Here is a 19,843-nt window from a genome sequence, read left to right on the forward strand (position 1 = left end):
TTACACGTATAGCCTGCTATTAACAGGCAGTTATAGGGCTAAAATAATATTTTCCAGACTAAAGAACAAAGCTATAATTTGGGGCTTTTACTTTTAAAGGGACATTATACACTAGATTTTTCTTTGCAAAAATGTTTTGTAGATGATCCATTTATATAGTCCATCTGGGAGTGTTTTTATAAAAATGTATAGTTTTGCTTATTTTTTAAGAACATTGTGCTGATTTTCAGACTCCTAACCAAGCCCCACAGTGTCAGATGTATACACTTGTTTACAGACTCTGCTGGCTCCTGTTTGTTATTTGTCTTTTCATATACAGGGAAGGGGGGAAGTGGGGAGTGTCTGCTCCTTTTGTTTACCTAGCCCCTTTCAGTGGGTGTCCCAGACTACCTCATCAACAATGCTAAACTGGGAGCTTCTAACTAAGTTTTATACTGGATTTTTATATCAGTATCTGTACATATTCTTCTTTATAGTAGTGTCTATTACATGCAGTTATATGAAAACTAATGTACACTGTCCCTTTAACCTATTTCTTACCTTGGAAAAGGGACATCCAATTTTAGGCCGTGAAGAACCATAAGACTGTAAACCTGGTAGAATTGTAGTAGCCATTACCGTATATTTATCCTGCAAATTCTGCAGGTTTGTAAATTTGCCTTTAGTAGGAGTTTTTAATAGATTAATTGCTGGCTTATTTTATTTGTATGTAACCCTTTAAAATACTATACAACAATCTGCTGTGTATTAAATAATTTATATATTGCCTTAGTAAAAATAAAATTAAATAAGTTTCTGCTTATTTGACTGGTTTATACCCTCCAGTTTGTATTGCAACATTAAAATCTTGTTGCTGATATTATGGCATTCACAGCTTCATAAATGGGGCTCAATGTATATGGCACAAGGGGTCACAATCTAAAGTTAGAGGGTAGCAGATTCAGGAGAAATTTAAGGAAGCATTTTTTTACAGAAAGGGTGGTGGATTCATGGAATGAACTTCCATTTGAGGTGGTAAACACAAAGACTGTAAAGGAATTTAAAAATGCCTGGGACATGCATAAGGCTATCCTAAGGAAAAAGTAACATGTAATATGGGTAGACTTGATGGGCCTTTTTGGTTTTTATCTACCGTCAAATTCTATGTTTCTATGTTTGTTGAAACATTTCTAATGCATTTTCAGCAGTTAAACAAATACCTGACACACACTGTTCTACAACTCATACTCTGGATCAGAAATATTGCACTAAAAACAAAATATTACAATTCTGCAAATTTACCAGAATCAGAAATCAGGAAACAATGTTTTTAAATGATTCATAGCTAACACTTAGTGCCTGGTGATCAAAACTTCGCTGACATGGATTTGGGATTTTTGTTTAGACCTTATGTTGTAATATAGAAGTCTCTCATTCTCACACACACACACTTTAGATAATCGGGCCCTTAATATGCTTCTAAAATGTTTAAACCATTAAATGACCCTACAGAATGTAGCTTTTTTTTATTTTTAAAAAGGTAAAATTATTTAAATATATTGATAAATTTCTCTTTTTAAAGTCTTGACACCACAATAAATTTCATTTTTCACAATAAAACTTTATAACTTTTGACTAATTTAAAATATGCCTTTTATTAAAAAAAATATTGCTTGGACTGGACAACAAGGCGTATATAGTAATATAAAGGTTTGGATATCATTGTTTTATTTAAGTGAATTGTACCCATGGAACGCACTGGGAATATGTTGGCACTTTTAAAAAAAAAAAAGTATAATAATATCAAGTGCTAATGGTTTATTACATACTCCCACAAAATAGGCAAAGAGTTTGAAAAATATTGCTAGGTAAAAATGTTTAAAGGGACACTAAATTCAAAATTAAACTTTAATAAATCAGATAGAGCATGCAGTTTTAAGAGACAATTTTCCTCCATTATCAAATTGTGCAGTCATGTGCACAAGTTCATTGTATATTTATGCTAGTCTGTGATTGGCTGATGGCTGTCACATGATACAGGAGGCTGGCAAATGGGGAAAAAAATTGTCAGAAAAAAAATCTACTGCTTATTTCAAATTTAACATAAGTGTTATTGAATTGTCTTTGTATTATGCACTTGTTAATTATGCAATTCTGCTGTATTTAATTGTCCTTTTATTAAAGTGCCATAATAGAGAAAAAATACTCAAATTCACTAGTGCATGTAATTACAAAACCACGAAACTTGCAATGCTATGTGTTTAATCCCTACAAATGGGTTAAACCCATATTTAAAGTATGTATTTTGAGCCACAGAGAACTGCTGGTCCTGAGCAGAAACAGCGGCTTGGCTTATCGTCAGCAGCAGTTTGCGCAGCTGGGTTGTGCAACAAACAATCCTGATTTTCTTATCAACTGTATCCTCTCGGGGTCAACAGTTTAGCAATTATATGGCTCCCAATCAATACTTTAACTATGAGTTTAATCACATATCATTGCAGGGTCGATATCACTAAAATTACATGCTCTAACAAATTATTGCCCTTTAAAGTAAATATAAAAAACATAGAGGGACCAATTTGTGTTTGTTATAGTATATTTCTTCATGTGAAACCTGCGGTGGCACCAGGCAATACAATTTTAGAGTGCAAATATTTAAACACAAATTCAAATATCTTAATGCAATAAAAAAAGATGGTGGATCTAATTTTCTACTGGCTGTTCCTACCTTTGTATTCGTTTTTCTTTTTTTTCCCTCATCTCCCTTACCTCTCCCCTCTAACTCTTCATGCCTCGAAATGTAAAAATCATACTGCATTGCAAATTCAGGACAGCTGGCATCTTTGAGGTTGGGGGGACTATAATAATGAACAGGGCTGCATAGTACCAGCTAAAACAAGAAAATACTGCATCTATCTAGGTATAAATGTATGCCATGTTATCTTACTATATGAAGCTTAAACAGTCTCAAATACACCATTCTTAAAATGTTGTCATTAATGTTTATTTTTGTAGATTCTCATTCACCAGATATTTGAGACTTTTTCAAGTTTCTGTTAATATTTATTTGAATTATTTCTGAATTGCTTTAGTTTTCACAATACATGATACTAAATTCCTGGTAATGAATAGAAATAATACCAACTATATCATCACTATGACTTTCACTCACTCATTGGATCAATTACTTCTTAAAGGGACATTGTATTTTAACATTTTGTCCCATTTAATGTGTTCCCAATGATCTTTTTATACCTGCTGGAGTGTTTTAATTGTTTACAAATAACTACTTTACCTTTACCAGGGAACAGGATCTGCAAGTGCAGGGGGGAGGATTTGTGTAGTAATGCTAGGTGTTAGGTGGAAGGGAGGCGGAGTTAGAGAGTCCTGTTATGGTGACGAGACAGCTGCACTAGAGATCATGTACAAAAAAGGTAGGAAAATTTGAATTTTGGGGACTCATTTTCAATGGAATTGTGACAGCAGTAATCTCACATAGTGTATAGCAAACTGTACCTAATGGGTAAAATGCGGTGATATTTTACAGCTATGTATATGCATTTTTGCACTTTTGTGTGTATATGTATATGTATATATATATATATATATATATATATATATATATATATATGTGTGTATATATATATATATATATATATATATATATATATTTGTATGTTTTACACATTATAAGTTATAGCTCTGACAATGTGATTACCGCTCATAATTCTGTACCTAAGTGAACCTTTTATTCTGTAGTCCTGTTGCTTTAGTTGTTAAGTGAAGGATAGATACTGTTAATAGTATACAACTGGAACCAAAATGTATAAATGATACTGTTACTAGCATTATGCCTGGCATGAACTAGCAGAGTACCACTTCTGATTTCATGGTTAACAAAACTTTTCTTATTAGCAGAGTTTAATCTTTTTAAAAAATAGTTTGAACAATATTATTGGATCATTTGATAAGCAATTATGATTTTGTTATCTCTCATTCTTGACGTAGAGACATAACTTGGTTTTAAATAAAACAAGAAACATTTATACAGGGAGTGCAGAATTATTAGGCAAATTAGTATTTTGACCACATCATCCTCTTTATGCATGTTGTCTTACTCCAAGCTGTATAGGCTTGAAAGCCTACTACCAATTAAGCATATTAGGTGATGTGCATCTCTGTAATGAGAAGGGGTGTGGTCTAATGACATCAACACCCTATATCAGGTGTGCATAATTATTAGGCAACTTCCTTTCCTTTGGCAAAATGGGTCAAAAGAAGGACTTGACAGGCTCAGAAAAGTAAAAAATAGTGAGATATCTTGCAGAGGGATGCAGCACTCTTAAAATTGCAAAGCTTCTGAAGCGTGATCATCGAACAATCAAGCGTTTCATTCAAAATAGTCAACAGGGTCGCAAGAAGCGTGTGGAAAAACCAAGGCGCAAAATAACTGCCCATGAACGGAGAAAAGTCAAGCGTGCAGCTGCCAAGATGCCACTTGCCACCAGTTTGGCCATATTTCAGAGCTGCAACATCACTGGAGTGCCCAAAAGCACAAGGTGTGCAATACTCAGAGACATGGCCAAGGTAAGAAAGGCTGAAAGACGACCACCACTGAACAAGACACACAAGCTGAAACGTCAAGACTGGGCCAAGAAATATCTCAAGACTGATTTTTCTAAGGTTTTATGGACTGATGAAATGAGAGTGAGTCTTGATGGGCCAGATGGATGGGCCCGTGGCTGGATTGGTAAAGGGCAGAGAGCTCCAGTCCGACTCAGACGCCAGCAAGGTGGAGGTGGAGTACTGGTTTGGGCTGGTATCATCAAAGATGAGCTTGTGGGGCCTTTTCGGGTTGAGGATGGAGTCAAGGTCAACTCCCAGTCCTACTGCCAGTTTCTGGAAGACACCTTCTTCAAGCAGTGGTACAGGAAGAAGTCTGCATCCTTCAAGAAAAACATGATTTTCATGCAGGACAATGCTCCATCACACGCGTCCAAGTACTCCACAGCGTGGCTGGCAAGAAAGGGTATAAAAGAAGAAAATCTAATGACATGGCCTCCTTGTTCACCTGATCTGAACCCCATTGAGAACCTGTGGTCCATCATCAAATGTGAGATTTACAAGGAGGGAAAACAGTACACCTCTCTGAACAGTGTCTGGGAGGCTGTGGTTGCTGCTGCACGCAATGTTGATGGTGAACAGATCAAAACACTGACAGAATCCATGGATGGCAGGCTTTTGAGTGTCATTGCAAAGAAAGGTGGCTATATTGGTCACTGATTTGTTTTTGTTTTGTTTTTGAATGTCAGAAATGTATATTTGTGAATGTTGAGATGTTATATTGGTTTCACTGGTAAAAATAAATAATTGAAATGGGTATATATTTGTTTTTTGTTAAGTTGCCTAATAATTATGCACAGTAATAGTCACCTGCACACACAGATATCCCCCTAAAATAGCTATAACTAAAAACAAACTAAAAACTACTTCCAAAACTATTCAGCTTTGATATTAATGAGTTTTTTGGGTTCATTGAGAACATGGTTGTTGTTCAATAATACAATTAATCCTCAAAAATACAACTTGCCTAATAATTCTGCACTCCCTGTATGCACTACACGCATAATATAAATCTGCATTTATCACTAGATGTTAGTGCTGCAACCATTATTCATAATATAGGCACAATCGCTGAGATGATGTGCTTAATCCTCTAGAGAAAATGAGAATATACTAGATGCTTATAATAGGATCAAACTGTATGAGGCAAATGGAGAGAGGTAGAGTTCATCAAACTTCCATTTCACTCTTTTTGTTAAAATACTTACCTTTTAATCTTGAAAGCCACTCCAGCACTTCCCCTTCCTGCTGCTCGTCGCTTCATACGTCAGCAACGGCAACGACAAAGCCGGATTCGTCATTTTTTACATATGAAGAGGCTTGCGACGGGTGGGGGAAGCGCTGGAGCGGCTCTCAAGATTGAAAGGTAAGTATTTTAACAAACAAGTGAAATGTAAAGTTTGATGAATGAAAGTGCCTCTGTTTTTAATAGGGTTTTTAAAAACCGGGCACTGATTCATCAAACTTGACATTCACTTTAAGCCTGTAAATCTTATGTAACATGACCTCAATCAATGCACTTACATTCTTTGTATACAGAAACTGATTATATTTCTTTAAAGGAATATGAAACCCCAAATATTTCTTTCAGATAGAGAGTGCCCTTTTAAACCACTTTAAAATTCACTTCTTTTACCTAATTTGCTTTGTTATTTTGGTATCCTTTGTTAAAAAACATACCTAGGTAGGTTCAAGTGCAGCAATGCATTACTGGGAGCTAGCTGCTGATTGGTGGCTGCACATATATGCCTCTTCTCATTGGCATAGCTGATGTGTTTTGCTACCTCTAAGTAGAGCATTATTGCTCATTCAACAAAGGATACCAAGAGAATGAAGCAAATTAGATAAAAGTACATTGGAAAAGTGTTGTTTTTTAAATTGTATGCTCTATTTAAATCATGAAAGAAAAAAATTGGGTTCCATGTTCCTTTAATCCTAACCATTTTCACAATTTTATTTTCCACTTTCTAATCACATTCTGTCCAGAGTGTTGGACCATAGAGAGGCAGCTGTAAACACCATTTCTGAATAGCTTAAAGGGACATTTTACACTAGATTTTTTTCTTTGCATGTTTTGTAGATGATCCATTTATATAGCCCATCTTGGTGTGTTTTTGTAAAAATGTATAGTTTTGCTTATTTTTCAATAATATTGTGCTGATTTTCAGACTCCTAACCGAGCCCCAACGTTGTAGATGTATACTGATGTATACAGACTTCAGATTGTTTCTGTTTGTATAATGGGTCATTTCATATGCAAGGGACGGGGGAGGTTCTGCTATCAGCCCCTTTCAATGGGTGTCCCAGACTAACCTTATCAACAGTGCTAAATTGGGAGCTTCTAAGTCAGTTTTTAAAAGGTTTTATACTGGATTTTTATATCCGTATCTGTGCATATTTATACTATTTGTAGTAGTGCCTATTACATGCAGTTAAATGGAAATTGGTGTGTACTGCCCCTTTAAGGCACAAGGATACCAGGATGGTGCGCTGCAGTATTTCCATCCAGTAGCCAATATGACAGCTGTGGCTTTGCTGTACAATGGGCTCTATTTATCAAGCAACAGAGGCTGCTTTGGGGCCCTTGCAAGATAACGGCAAGTTAAAGGGATATTAAATAGTAAATACATGGTAGACAAAATGAGGTATTCAAAGCATAGCTTAACCTGAGAATTATATGTAGATGGATTTTACAATGATATCAGCTGTTTAGATATTTAAGATGCAAGTATAAAGGTTCACTTTCTTTAAAATTCTTCTAAAAAAGTAATGAATGCCACCATGTTTGAACTTAAGTTTATTTTCTTCTCTTTTATGCCAAGGACAATTAGGGACAGATAGAAATCTGGCTATAAGGTAGAGTTTACAAACATGGCTGCATGGAAACCCTGCTAGATATTTACTTTAACAATCCTATATTGCATACCTCCTTGTTTGCAAAGTCTCTCTTATGGCTTGTTTTATATATGTCACTAATTGTTCTCAGCAATAGAGAGAGAAAAATAAAATACTTATTTATAAAACCAACAATTCTCAGTGCTTAAAGGGGCAGTAAACCTAGAAAATAATTTTGTATAATTCTGCACATAGTGCAGAATTATATAACATTATATTAGTGCTAGCTCTATGTAACATAATAATGCCACTGGAATTTTTATTAAAAAAGAGGGTTTTTCAGACCCGCCCTCTGTGCTCTACTGAGCGGGTCTGGTTTTTCCTCTGAGCGCATCTGGGCAGCTGTCTAGTCACAGCCCGGCCCGATCGCGCCATTACACTCAATGTAGCTCGCTTCCGCTGTCAGACAGAGCAGGAAAAACCCTCTTTTTTTTTTTTTTTAATAAAAATCCCAGCGGCAATATTATGTTACATAAAGCTAGCACTAATATAATGTTATATAATTCTGCACTATGTGCAGAATTATATAACATTATTTACTAGGTTTACTGGCCCTTTAATTGCAGGAAAAGGAGACAAAATAATCAATGAAAGTATATTGCAAAGTTTTTTTAACTATACATATTTAAAAATGTTATATTACAATCTCATTCTGTTTAATATCCCTGAAAAACCTCAGCATCTTAAACTATTTAAGAACTAACTGTGACGTCAAGCAAAATGCTAGACTTTTTTAAACCAAAAGGAATTCATATACTTTTTCTTTTTCCCCAGTTGTTTGGTGTAAGTAAATTTACCTGGAAACAAACCTTAGTGTATTGTTATTCAGGCAGCACCAAGTATTCTGAAAGCCTTTCTTTGTCTAAAAATAACACTTAAAGGGCCACTAAACCCAAAATTTTTCTTTCATGATTCAGATAGAGAATAGAAATTTAAACAAGACTACAATTTACTTCAATTATTTATTTTGCTTCATTTTTTAAATATCCTCAGTTGAAGAAAAAGCAATGCACATGGTGAGCCAATCACACAATGCTTCTATGTGCAGCAACCAATCAGCAGCTATTGAGCATATCTAGATATGCTTTTCATCAAAGAATATCAATAGAATAAAACAAATTAGATAATATAAGTCAATTAGAAAGATGTTTAAAATTGCATTCTCTTTCTAAATCATAAAAGAAAAAATGTGGCTGGCATGTCCCTTTAATATGTTTAATTTCATAACCAATGCAGGTTTTTAGATTATACAATATGTTTCTTTAAATTCTGGTTTATTTTTTAAAATGTGCTCATCCAATAATATTCTACATTATCTTTTTAATATTATTTTTTTACAATAATCAATGTATAATTTAAATAAGTGGCAAACAAATAGATGTTTGAGTTTAAAGGGACATGAAACCGCAAATCTTTCCTTTATGTTTCAGAATGATGTAACATTTTCTACAATATTTACTGTCCTTAAAGGGATATGAAACCCAAAAATGTTTTGGGTTTTTTTTTGGGGGGGGGAATTCAGATTGAGAATTTATTTCTATTAGCAATTTTTCTTAATTCTATTGGTATCTTTTGTTGAAAAGCAGGGATGTAAGCTCTGGAGCCTGCCCATGTTTGGAGCACTATATGGCAGCAGTTTTGCAAGAATTGTATTTATTTGCAAGAGCACTATATGGCAGCACTATTTCCTGCAATGTAGTGCTCAATATCCCTACCCAGGGTTCTCTTCAACAAGGAATACCATGGGATTGAAGCAAATTTGATAATAAAAGTAAATTGGAAACTTTTTTTAAATTATTTGCTGTGTCTGAATCCCAAAATAAAATGTTTGGGTTTCATAGCCCTTTAAGTTTTATAATGGTAGCTCCCTTATCTCAGTGGCTTTTTAATCATTCCTGAGCGCATTTTGGAAAAAAAAATAAAAACCACGTAAATTGTTTGCTGCTCTTAACATATTTTTTTTTCATGTTTACTTAGATTTAAAGTTTTTTTTTTCTCTAAAGGGGCACTGTTTTTTATATTTCTTTAGTGATCCTAAGTGAGCCCAGGAGGGTGTGTGTATCTTAAGCCATCCAGCAGTCGTGTTTACACTCTAGAGCAATGTAATATATTGTTGCAAACACTACTGCTATAGAGTGATAAATACACGTGCCTGCTCCTAAATTCCTATCAGCCTACCTTGGTTTAGTTTTCAGCAAAGGCTACCAAGAGAACACCACAAATTTGATGGACGTAAATTGGAAAGTTGATTCACATTGCACATAATATTCTCTGCCTACAGAATGCTGGTTGTACATCACCGGTCTTTAACCCCTTGATGACTCAGACATACCCTGTACATTGTGTGTCCCTAATGGGTTGTTAGCCCAGTAATAGCACGGGTCTCACTGAAAGTGGCCTCACTGCTGTTGAGTGCTGTGCTATTTAACCCCTTAATGTAGAAACAAAGATATTGATGGCAGATAAGAGCCATAGGCCCAGCAAGTCTGCCCGACCTTACCTAACAGTATAAACTTATCTAGTTCGTAGGATAGCCCTATGCTTGTCCCATGCATTTTTAAAGTCCCCCACAGTGTTTGTCGCTACTACCTCTTGAGGAAGTTTATTCCATAAAAAATGACAGCAACTGTCATTAAGGGGGTTAAAGGGACATAAAATCCAAAGTGTTTCTTTCATGATTCAGACAGAGCATACAATTTTACATTTTCATAGTTTTCTTTAAGTTTAGGAGTGTGCACGTGTCTGTAGTACTATATGGCAGCAGTTTTGCAACAATTTTGCTTTAGATGGCAGCCATATTTCCTGTCATGTAGTGCTTCAGACAAGTGCACGCTACCTATCCAGATATCTCTTCAACAAAGAATAACAAGAGAACAAAGAAAATTGATAATAGAAGTAAATTGGAAACTTTTTTAAAAATTGTATTCTCTATCTGAATCAAGAGAGTGAAAAAAAATGGGTTTTATGTCCCTTTAATGCTAACTGGTGTATAATTGTTATAACAGATACAAAGCAAATGTTTGAGGAGCTACAGAGCCCCAGAGAAGTTTAGTAAGAAACTTTTCAATAACTCTTCTGTAAAAAAAAAGTCTGCTTATATTCCCCCCCCCCCCCCCCCCCCCCCCCCCCCCCCCCCCCCCCTGACTAGTGCCTTTTTAAAGTAATTGCACACTTGCTGAGCAAACTATTGTTAGGTTTGTATTGCTGGAATGTCCCTTTAAGTAACATCTGCCGTGTGCCAGAAGAGCACTACAATGCTGTTATTGAGTGGCAGGCTGTCAAATAAAACATAAGAGCAGGAAATGCACACGGTTCCCCCCTTGGGGAAAGTAGGTGCCGGCCAACTCCACATCTGCAGCACATATCTGTAAGTAGGGTGTCCCCTAAGGAGTTGTGAGAGAAAGGAACTGTAATTATCCTGCAAACCAGCAGTGCAAATGTGCTAAATATTGTAATAAAACAATGATCCTGTTTATTGGCATTTTCCAAATCTTTTTATTTATGTTTTTTATTTATCAGTTTCGGAAGAAATGGAACAAACCCTGTTTCCTACTTATGGGACAATGCAAGCAGATGCACCAAGAAGTCACACTGCTGAAATAGTAAGTTTTCTGTTTTCTATTATTTACTTATTTTAAAAATAAATAGTAGATATTAACCCCTCATTGTTTGTGCCTTTTTACCTAATAAATTGGGCTGCTGTTCTTGGAAAAGCCATGAAATTCGGCCACAAGTTATTGGAAATCACACAATGGGAAGAATGAACCACACATACCCGGGGCACATCTGTGGCACTTCCCTACCGCAGGTTTTGTTGCAGGAAACAATATGGGCTTGGGATTTTGCCACCTGTATTGTATTTAATAGCTTTTCGGTATCCTGGCAGGAGTGTGCACGCCACACATATTTGCGTATTCTGCGCTACATCCAGGGCCACCTGCCCTCTATAGAAAAGGGAAAAGAAGAAGCGCTAAAGGATATAGAGATCCTGCTAAACTCGGTTATTCCCCTTAAAGAAAAACAAGAAATGGCATATGTAGAAAGATAGAGTTAGCGCTATAAGCAAGGATCTAAGGAAATATATAACACACTAATTAAGTGTTCTAGCAGAAAAGAGTATAACTCTAGTAAGGTAGGCTATTACTATATAACTTCTGTAAAAATGGCAATAATTTAGAACAAGCTATGTATGTGTGGGCTTTAAGGGTGGGATAAAACTGAAAATAAAAATAAAGGGAGATAGGCTGCTGAATACAATCCAAATATTTAATAATCAATACAATCCAAATAATAATAATCTATCCGTATATTAAGTTAATAAAACAATAAGGTAAACAGATAAGGGACGTCTCCCTTAGTACATAAGAAAAATAAGTAAAACAACGTATATACGCTTATAAAAAGCCTAAAATAGGCAGCAGTAAAAACTAAACTGTAAAATGAAGGCATTAGTCTCTCAGGGTAAAGTGGTAATGAAAAAGTCAAAATAAAGCTAGAGTATAGCTAGCTGGAAGGAATCTTGATTGATACCTTGGACCTGATGGTCATAGATCATCCAATATCCTGCATTAGGGTGACAGAATGTAACTTTAAGTATTACCTTTAGGTAAGTATTGCCTTAGATGGAGACAGGTCTTACGGCTATCTTCCACTTTGGAGCTTATGGCCGTGACCTGGATGCGGCTCTTTCCTAGACCCACGTGACTCCTCTTACGTCACTCGGGTCAGGTGTAGGATAGCTTGGTGGTATAGCGATTTTCTTAAAAAAAGTTGTAAAAGAGGGTAGTAGATTTCTTGCAATGTAGTGACACTTTGTGTCATAAGTAATCTAAACGTAGTAATTTTTCTTAAGCCCTCCAGAGGTTGTGCCTTTAGTCCTTTCCCCCTCCTTAGAAATATCAGAAAGGGATCCTTGGGGTGGGTGTTAATATTAGGTAAATAGGCTTTGTGGTCACTTTCAGTGACTAAATGAAGGAAGCTTACAGATACAATGTCTCTGTATCATTAAATACAGTGCAGCAAGTTGCAGTGTATCCGGTTTACACCAACTCCCTCCGTTCCAAATAAGAACGCCACAGGGTTAAAAGTTGGTCTGTTTAGTAAACAGTTAAACAAAGTAACAGGGTGACAGTGTCTAGGTCAACGCATTTCCCCCTTAAGGCATAGAGGACAGATGTCTTGATAAAGCCTAACAGTAAAGTATTACAAGGAAAAGACCCACAGCTAACAGATCTGCAGCCTGGGATCTACTAATCCATGGGAGAGTTACCAGTTAATGAGCTTCCCATAGCCACATGTGTGTGTATATATGTATGTGTGTATTGGGCAACAATGTGTGGCCGTACAAGTTTTTTTATATTTTTTATATATATTTTTGAATACCTAGCAAAATATATGTATTGTTTGACCCATATATACACGTTTTGTTAATTTTACATATTTAATTAGATGGCTAATATATTGTAATCTAGCTATAAAATCTGTCCTGTAATGCAATAACTGTAGCAGAACTGAATGTAAGCTTTTGTGGCTCAGTGTTCCCGACTCTAGCAGTAATGACATCCATTAGTTGTTAATTATCACACATCATGCTGAAAACTTTTGAAAACAAGTAGTTGCTTTTAGTTTTTAAAATTAAAAAAATGTGACTCAATCTTATTTCTGGCATTGATGCTTTAAAGGGACATAAAAGAAACCAATTTCTGGCTGCAGAGTAATAAATACGTACTCTGGTTACAAAGAAGCTTTTTTCATTACTTCAGCATTATCAGAACGTTAAAGCATTAGCTTCTCTGACATAAAAATTGAAATTACAAATGTTTGTGTCCTTAAGCCAGTGACAAATCAGAAATATCCTATGCTGGGCACCTTAGTGTTATTGTCACAGCATCAACAGAGTCTGTGCACTATTGGTAGGAGCAGTTCTCAAACTAAGTGCTACAACAAGGAAGTAGAAAGGCTCTGTGCCATGTTTTTTCTGTGTTGTGGCAACGAACATCTGGCAAACCGCTACAGCAGGGAATAACACATCTGTATATAGCAGTGCTGCACCCCAAAGCATTTTCCACCTCAATGAATTGTAGTCACAATTAAACTGCAACAAAGTGAGTGCTTGCAACACTTGCTTGTTGCCAAGGTTACTGTTACTCGTGAACTTTCTTTTCAGTTTATGGGCCAGCAGAAGCAGACTCTAATTACAGCACACAAGTTTTAGCGCGATTAGAAGGTGACATGGCTAATGACAGGTACCACTTGGTGCACATCAGCGGGTAGTGTTCAGGCATACTTGCATATGACTCTGCTCATTGGACAGCATTTTTGGAGGGAAGTGGAACTGAACAATAATAGTAGTGTTAATTTTACAAAAACATATTGGGAATATTTCTAAAATAGCTTTTACTTCATAAACACCTTAAAAATATAATTGATGTCCCTTTAAGACAGTATACACATAGTATTACGATTGGCGCACTTATTGTTGTGCCCAAGTGATTTATCATGGCGTCGGAAGTAGCATGCATGTTACCAACTGAAAGTAAACACATTCACTTAATCACAATTGAATTTAACACTCGTTGAGATAGGGTGAGTTCAGAGCTCTGGTTAACTGTTACGCAAGACAAAAAGTTATACAAAAAAATATATATATATTTAAAAGTACAGTTACTCATAACAATATCTAATAAAACTTGGACTGCAAAGGGCTTTAACCTAGAGAAACGTACTACATTCACATATCTAAATATGTGTGTGTATGTGTGTATGTGTATATATATATATATATATATAGAGAGAGAGAGAGAGAGAGAGAGAGAGAGAGAGAGAGAGAGAGAGATATCTGTGTGTGTATGTGTGTATATATATATATATATATATATATATAAAAATATGTATATATATATGTGTGTGTGTGTGTATATATATATAAAAATATGTATATATATATATGTGTGTGTGTGTATGTGTGTATATATATATATATATATAAAAAATATGTATATATATATGTGTGTGTGTGTGTGTGTGTGTGTGCGCGCACATTGGAGCCCTTTTCAGTCAAGTAGCTGAAAACATGAAAAATCATATTTATATTTAATAAAGTGTTTAACTATGTATTTACTGCAAATATTTCACATTCCAATGTTCTTCACACATGGGAATATGTATTTAAGAATAAAGAGAACATTGAAGTCTATGGGGGAATACGTTAATGTGGTCGCAATATTCCAAGTTCACTTTTTGCGTGCTTCGGGTAAGCACTTATGCGCAAATGTTTTACTTTCAACTTGTAATATGAGTGCTACCCAACACGTGCAAAAAGCCTACTTTTAATGGAGTTAACGGGCAAACGGAGAAAAATACTGCTCCACTTGTAATCTAGCCCATAGTGGTTTTTGGTTCCTGTTCTTGGGAAACTTAATTTAGCCTGAAATTAGTGAAAATAAACTTTGTATTACTCATTATTTCTCTTGCTGTTTTTTTCCTGCAATTATCCTCTGAAAAAATGACTTGCTTAAAATTGTTTAGCAAATGCTTAATTTATACACAGATCATTTTCAGCACAGTGCTGATATATATTATGCTAAAAAATTAGCTTTAAGGGTCCCCTCTAATGTGCATTCAGTCATCACATCAGTAGTTTTTATCTGAAGCATCATGGCCAACACAAGTGTATCAATGTTCCTTTTCAATACTACTGTTATGTGTAACTTGTAATTGCTTCTGGTATCCTATATATGACTATGCTATCCACCATTAGCAAGTGCTGCCAAGATAAAGTGCTTATTCCACATCATACACCAAAACAAATTGTGTTTAGCTCACTTGCTGACAATGAGAGACATATTTTACATAGAATACACTAAGAAAGAAATGCAGATAATATTATATTCAAGTCTATTGCAACATGAAAGGCCATTAAATCAGTGCTAAGAAAATGTATACCAAAATGCATTTCTTAAATACAATTTCTCTCCAATCCGCAGTATTTTGTATTTTTAGAAATACATTTTTATCAAACTGCTTTATTTTAAAAATGCAACAGTGAACTCTTAAAGTGATGGTTAATTTTCTGGTGTTCAAGAACAAAACCAACAAACCACATACAATATGTACAAAGCATAGATTTGTATTCATCTTTCCTGGTCTGCTATGTTTGCCTTCACTTTAAAATTGTCTTAGTGGCAATGCCAAAGCATAGCCGACTTTATTATACTTTTAAAGTACCTTTTGACTCTAATGGGATAACATTAAAGTTAATTTTGTTTGTTTATTTGTTTTCTTTTAACCCACACATGTTTTGTGATATACTGGTCTATGTTTTTTCCCTTCTTTTTTGATAAACATTTCACACATTTTCTTTATATTTTTCTGTTCTGTACTTTTCTTATTTTTGTTCACTTAACTTATTAAAATAGAACTAATATAAAGACATCATTTTTATGCTTACGCCTAATTCTGTCAAATGTGTGAATATGACAAGCTCTACTGCTCTACTAAAAAAATAAAAAAAAATAATGCTAGCCCACAGAGATGAACAAAGTATTTCCTGGTTTAGTTTAGTAATATGCCATAAGTATATGCAATTACTTCAGCAGAAAAAAATTACAATACTTATTTGTTTTCTAGTCACTTGTAAAACAATATACTACGGAATTTGGCGGCACTATACAAATAAATGATGATGATAATAAAAATAATAATTAAAAGCTGAATTACAGGCATACCTTGCACTAAATGTATCCACCAAACAGCAAGCTCTACCCAGGGTTCTGAACCAAAAATGGGCCATCTCCAAAGCTTACATTCCTGCTTTTTGTAGCAGTATTAAAAAACAGAACCGCTGATCTGGTCTGGCTGCAGGAATAGATCTGTACAGCACTAGCAGTTGTGAACACTGATCTATTTTTGCAGCCAGACCCAGATCAGTGTTCACAACTGCTAGTGCTGTACAGATCTATTTATTCAGCCGCCAGACCAGAACAGTGTTTAATACTGCTAATGTTGTACTGATCTATTCCTGCAGCAAGACCAGATCAGTGTTCACTACTGCTAGTGCTATACAGATCTATTCCTGCAGCCCGTCACAGATCAGTGTTCACTACTGCTAATGCTGTACAGATCTGTTCCTGCAGCCCGTCATAGATCAGTGTTCACTACTGCTATTGCTGTGCAGATCTATTCCTGCAGCCAGACCAGATTGCAGTATTCACTAATGCTAATGCTGTACTGATCTATTCCTGCAGCCAGACCAGATCACCATGTTCACTACTGCTAATGCTGTACTGATCTATTCCTGCAGCCAGACCAGATCACCGTGTTCACTACTGCTAATGCGTTACATATCTATTTCTGCAAGAAAAGAGTTGTGGTGTGAGTGCTAAACAATGGTGTAAGCTTAAATCCCTTAAATAGTCTAGTAAATCTCCATATACTGACTATAGATGTGTAATATGAGAAAGGGGGGTGGGATAAGCGCTCTATATGGGAGCTCACCAGATACGAATGTCTGTGGTAATTTGTTCTGTTAGTTTAAAAAGAATAAAGCCAAGTGATATATAAAAGGTTTTAATAAAAAATATGTATTATTCATATGTGGATTTCGTAGTAATGAATACCATAATATACACTATACACAGATGGTTAAAAATACATATAAGATGCCGGCATCAATTAAGTTAAAATATAGCTGAGAATTAAGCTATATACATTCAATGTAACTATTTAAAAAACAATAAATGCAATATTGTAGCATAAGTATCTAAAACATAAATATAGCTTTGATTAGGCAGAGATGTAAATAAAGGCAATATATCGATCAGCCAAAAAACAGTATAGTAACAAAGAGCTAATAGTGTCAAACCGCTCTTGTATCAGGAGCAAATATCGAGTGAGTCCAATCTGTTAGCCGTTAGTAGCAGTTATGAAAACACGAGCCGTGAGCTGTGTGCATCACGTGACCTGACTAGTCAGAGTCCTCCAATCCTGTGAGCCAGAGGTAGATACAAATTTGAAACAAGAAAGTCTCAATAAAAAATAGACACTTTATATCCCTAGTTATACTTGCAAGTGTCCGACGAGTTTTTCGAAAAGTCAGTGATGACAAATCTTCAACTGTTTGAAACAGCTCAATGTCGATCCGTCTTTCTCCTCCCCAATGTATATAAAATTTCTTCTTTAGAAGTAGGCTCCGGCCTGTGCAATATCCGCTGTGTATTGTAGATGATTTTTCTATGCAGCAGAGAGTTATTGCTATAATGCAGATATAATGCAATCGATGGGCACACAGGAATTACTCATACATCTACCTCAAAAGCTTTCAAAGAGGTAGAAATGAACCTGTTTTTTGTGCCGTGAGAAGGAAAGGTTATAGAACAGCACTGAGAGAAAGTCACACACAGGGATTAATCATATATCTCTCTCTATTTTTATCATAGAGGTCGAAATGAACCTGTGACTAGTAACATATGACAATCAGTGTAAAATAGTATGTAATAAAAGTAAGCAGATCTACGCGTTTCGGCAGTGTTAGCTGCCTTTATCAAGATGCTTACTAAGGGTAATTGACGCTTTTTATAGAGGGATGTGTACTCAGCATCAGGTGTGATAGTGTGAGGTCATAGTGACTCAAATGTAATATACTGCATAAAATGCTCATGTGATTTATTTTACATAGGTCAAACTAGTCGTACACTCAAAGATCGAATAAGAGAACATATCTGGAATATTGAGCATAAGACTACTAAAACTATATTGTACAAACACTTCACTGAAATACACTCTGGAGATCTTAAATGCTTTCACTTCTGGGGTATGAAAAAAATTCAACAAAATCCAAGAGGGGGAAATGTAGAAAAAACACTTATAAAAAAAGAAGCAGAACTAATTTTCAAATTTAAAACAGTGCACCCATTGGGATTAAATAGTGCCTTTGATCTCAATTCTATTCTATAACCATTTGAAACTAATCTATTCTCCCTCTACACAAAATCACTATAAGTTGGGCTTTAGGCTTTATTTATAATTATTACACATATATACTATATATTGGACTTATATAATATACATGTTCCATGTCTCTAATTAAACACAAAAATTTAGTATATAGTATTATAGATTTGAAGTAAAATAACTATACACGCCTACTTCACACTTTTTCTCCCATTGCACTTAAAACACTGGCTCACTTTTTTAAAAAAATCCCTGCCAAGCTCATTATATATATAGGGTCACACTTCTCCCTCTATAAGCTAAAATAAATGTTAGTAATACACCATATATGAGAATTTCTAATAGGTATATATTTTATACAATCAATGTATAACCATCTACTGACAATTTTATATCTCTCCATATTACACATATAGATGTCATGTGTGGAGCTATACATGAATGAATACCGTATATACAAAAATTATTTTTATATCTTTTTTATTATTATGTTCTAGTATCCAGATATAAATGTCTTTATATACTATTGATATATACATGAAAGATTGCTATTTACTGACTCACCTGTATATATTACTAATACATGCTTTCAATATTGACAAACCAATCATCTTGAGGCTAGTATAGAGTTAACTATGACCTCACACTATCACACCTGATGCTGAGTACACATCCCTCTATAAAAAGCGTCAATTACCCTTAGTAAGCATCTTGATAAAGGCAGCTAACACTGCCGAAACGCGTAGATTTGCTTACTTTTATTACATACTATTTTACACTGATTGTCATATGTTACTAGTCACAGGTTCATTTCGACCTCTATGATAAAAATAGAGAGAGATATATGATTAATCCCTGTGTGTGACTTTCTCTCAGTGCTGTTCTATAACCTTTCCTTCTCACGGCACAAAAAACAGGTTCATTTCTACCTCTTTGAAAGCTTTTGAGGTAGATGTATGAGTAATTCCTGTGTGCCCATCGATTGCATTATATCTGCATTATAGCAATAACTCTCTGCTGCATAGAAAAATCATCTACAATACACAGCGGATATTGCACAGGCCGGAGCCTACTTCTAAAGAAGAAATTTTATATACATTGGGGAGGAGAAAGACGGATCGACATTGAGCTGTTTCAAACAGTTGAAGATTTGTCATCACTGACTTTTCGAAAAACTCGTCGGACACTTGCAAGTATAACTAGGGATATAAAGTGTCTATTTTTTATTGAGACTTTCTTGTTTCAAATTTGTATCTACCTCTGGCTCACAGGATTGGAGGACTCTGACTAGTCAGGTCACGTGATGCACACAGCTCACGGCTCGTGTTTTCATAACTGCTACTAACGGCTAACAGATTGGACTCACTCGATATTTGCTCCTGATACAAGAGCGGTT

General features: G+C 35.3%; 1 protein-coding gene across 1 annotated transcript in view; it reads left to right on the plus strand.

Moving 5' to 3' along the window:
* The window catches only part of ANO6 (anoctamin 6), a 198,160-nt gene that overhangs the window by 31,443 nt on the left and 146,874 nt on the right, over window positions 1-19,843 (plus strand). The window contains 1 exon segment of the mRNA XM_053719206.1: window positions 11,017-11,099. Within this exon segment, the coding sequence (XP_053575181.1) occupies window positions 11,017-11,099 (83 nt within the window).

The sequence above is a fragment of the Bombina bombina genome, chromosome 6 (genome assembly GCF_027579735.1).
Source record: "Bombina bombina isolate aBomBom1 chromosome 6, aBomBom1.pri, whole genome shotgun sequence".
NCBI classification, from domain to species: Eukaryota; Metazoa; Chordata; class Amphibia; order Anura; family Bombinatoridae; genus Bombina; species Bombina bombina.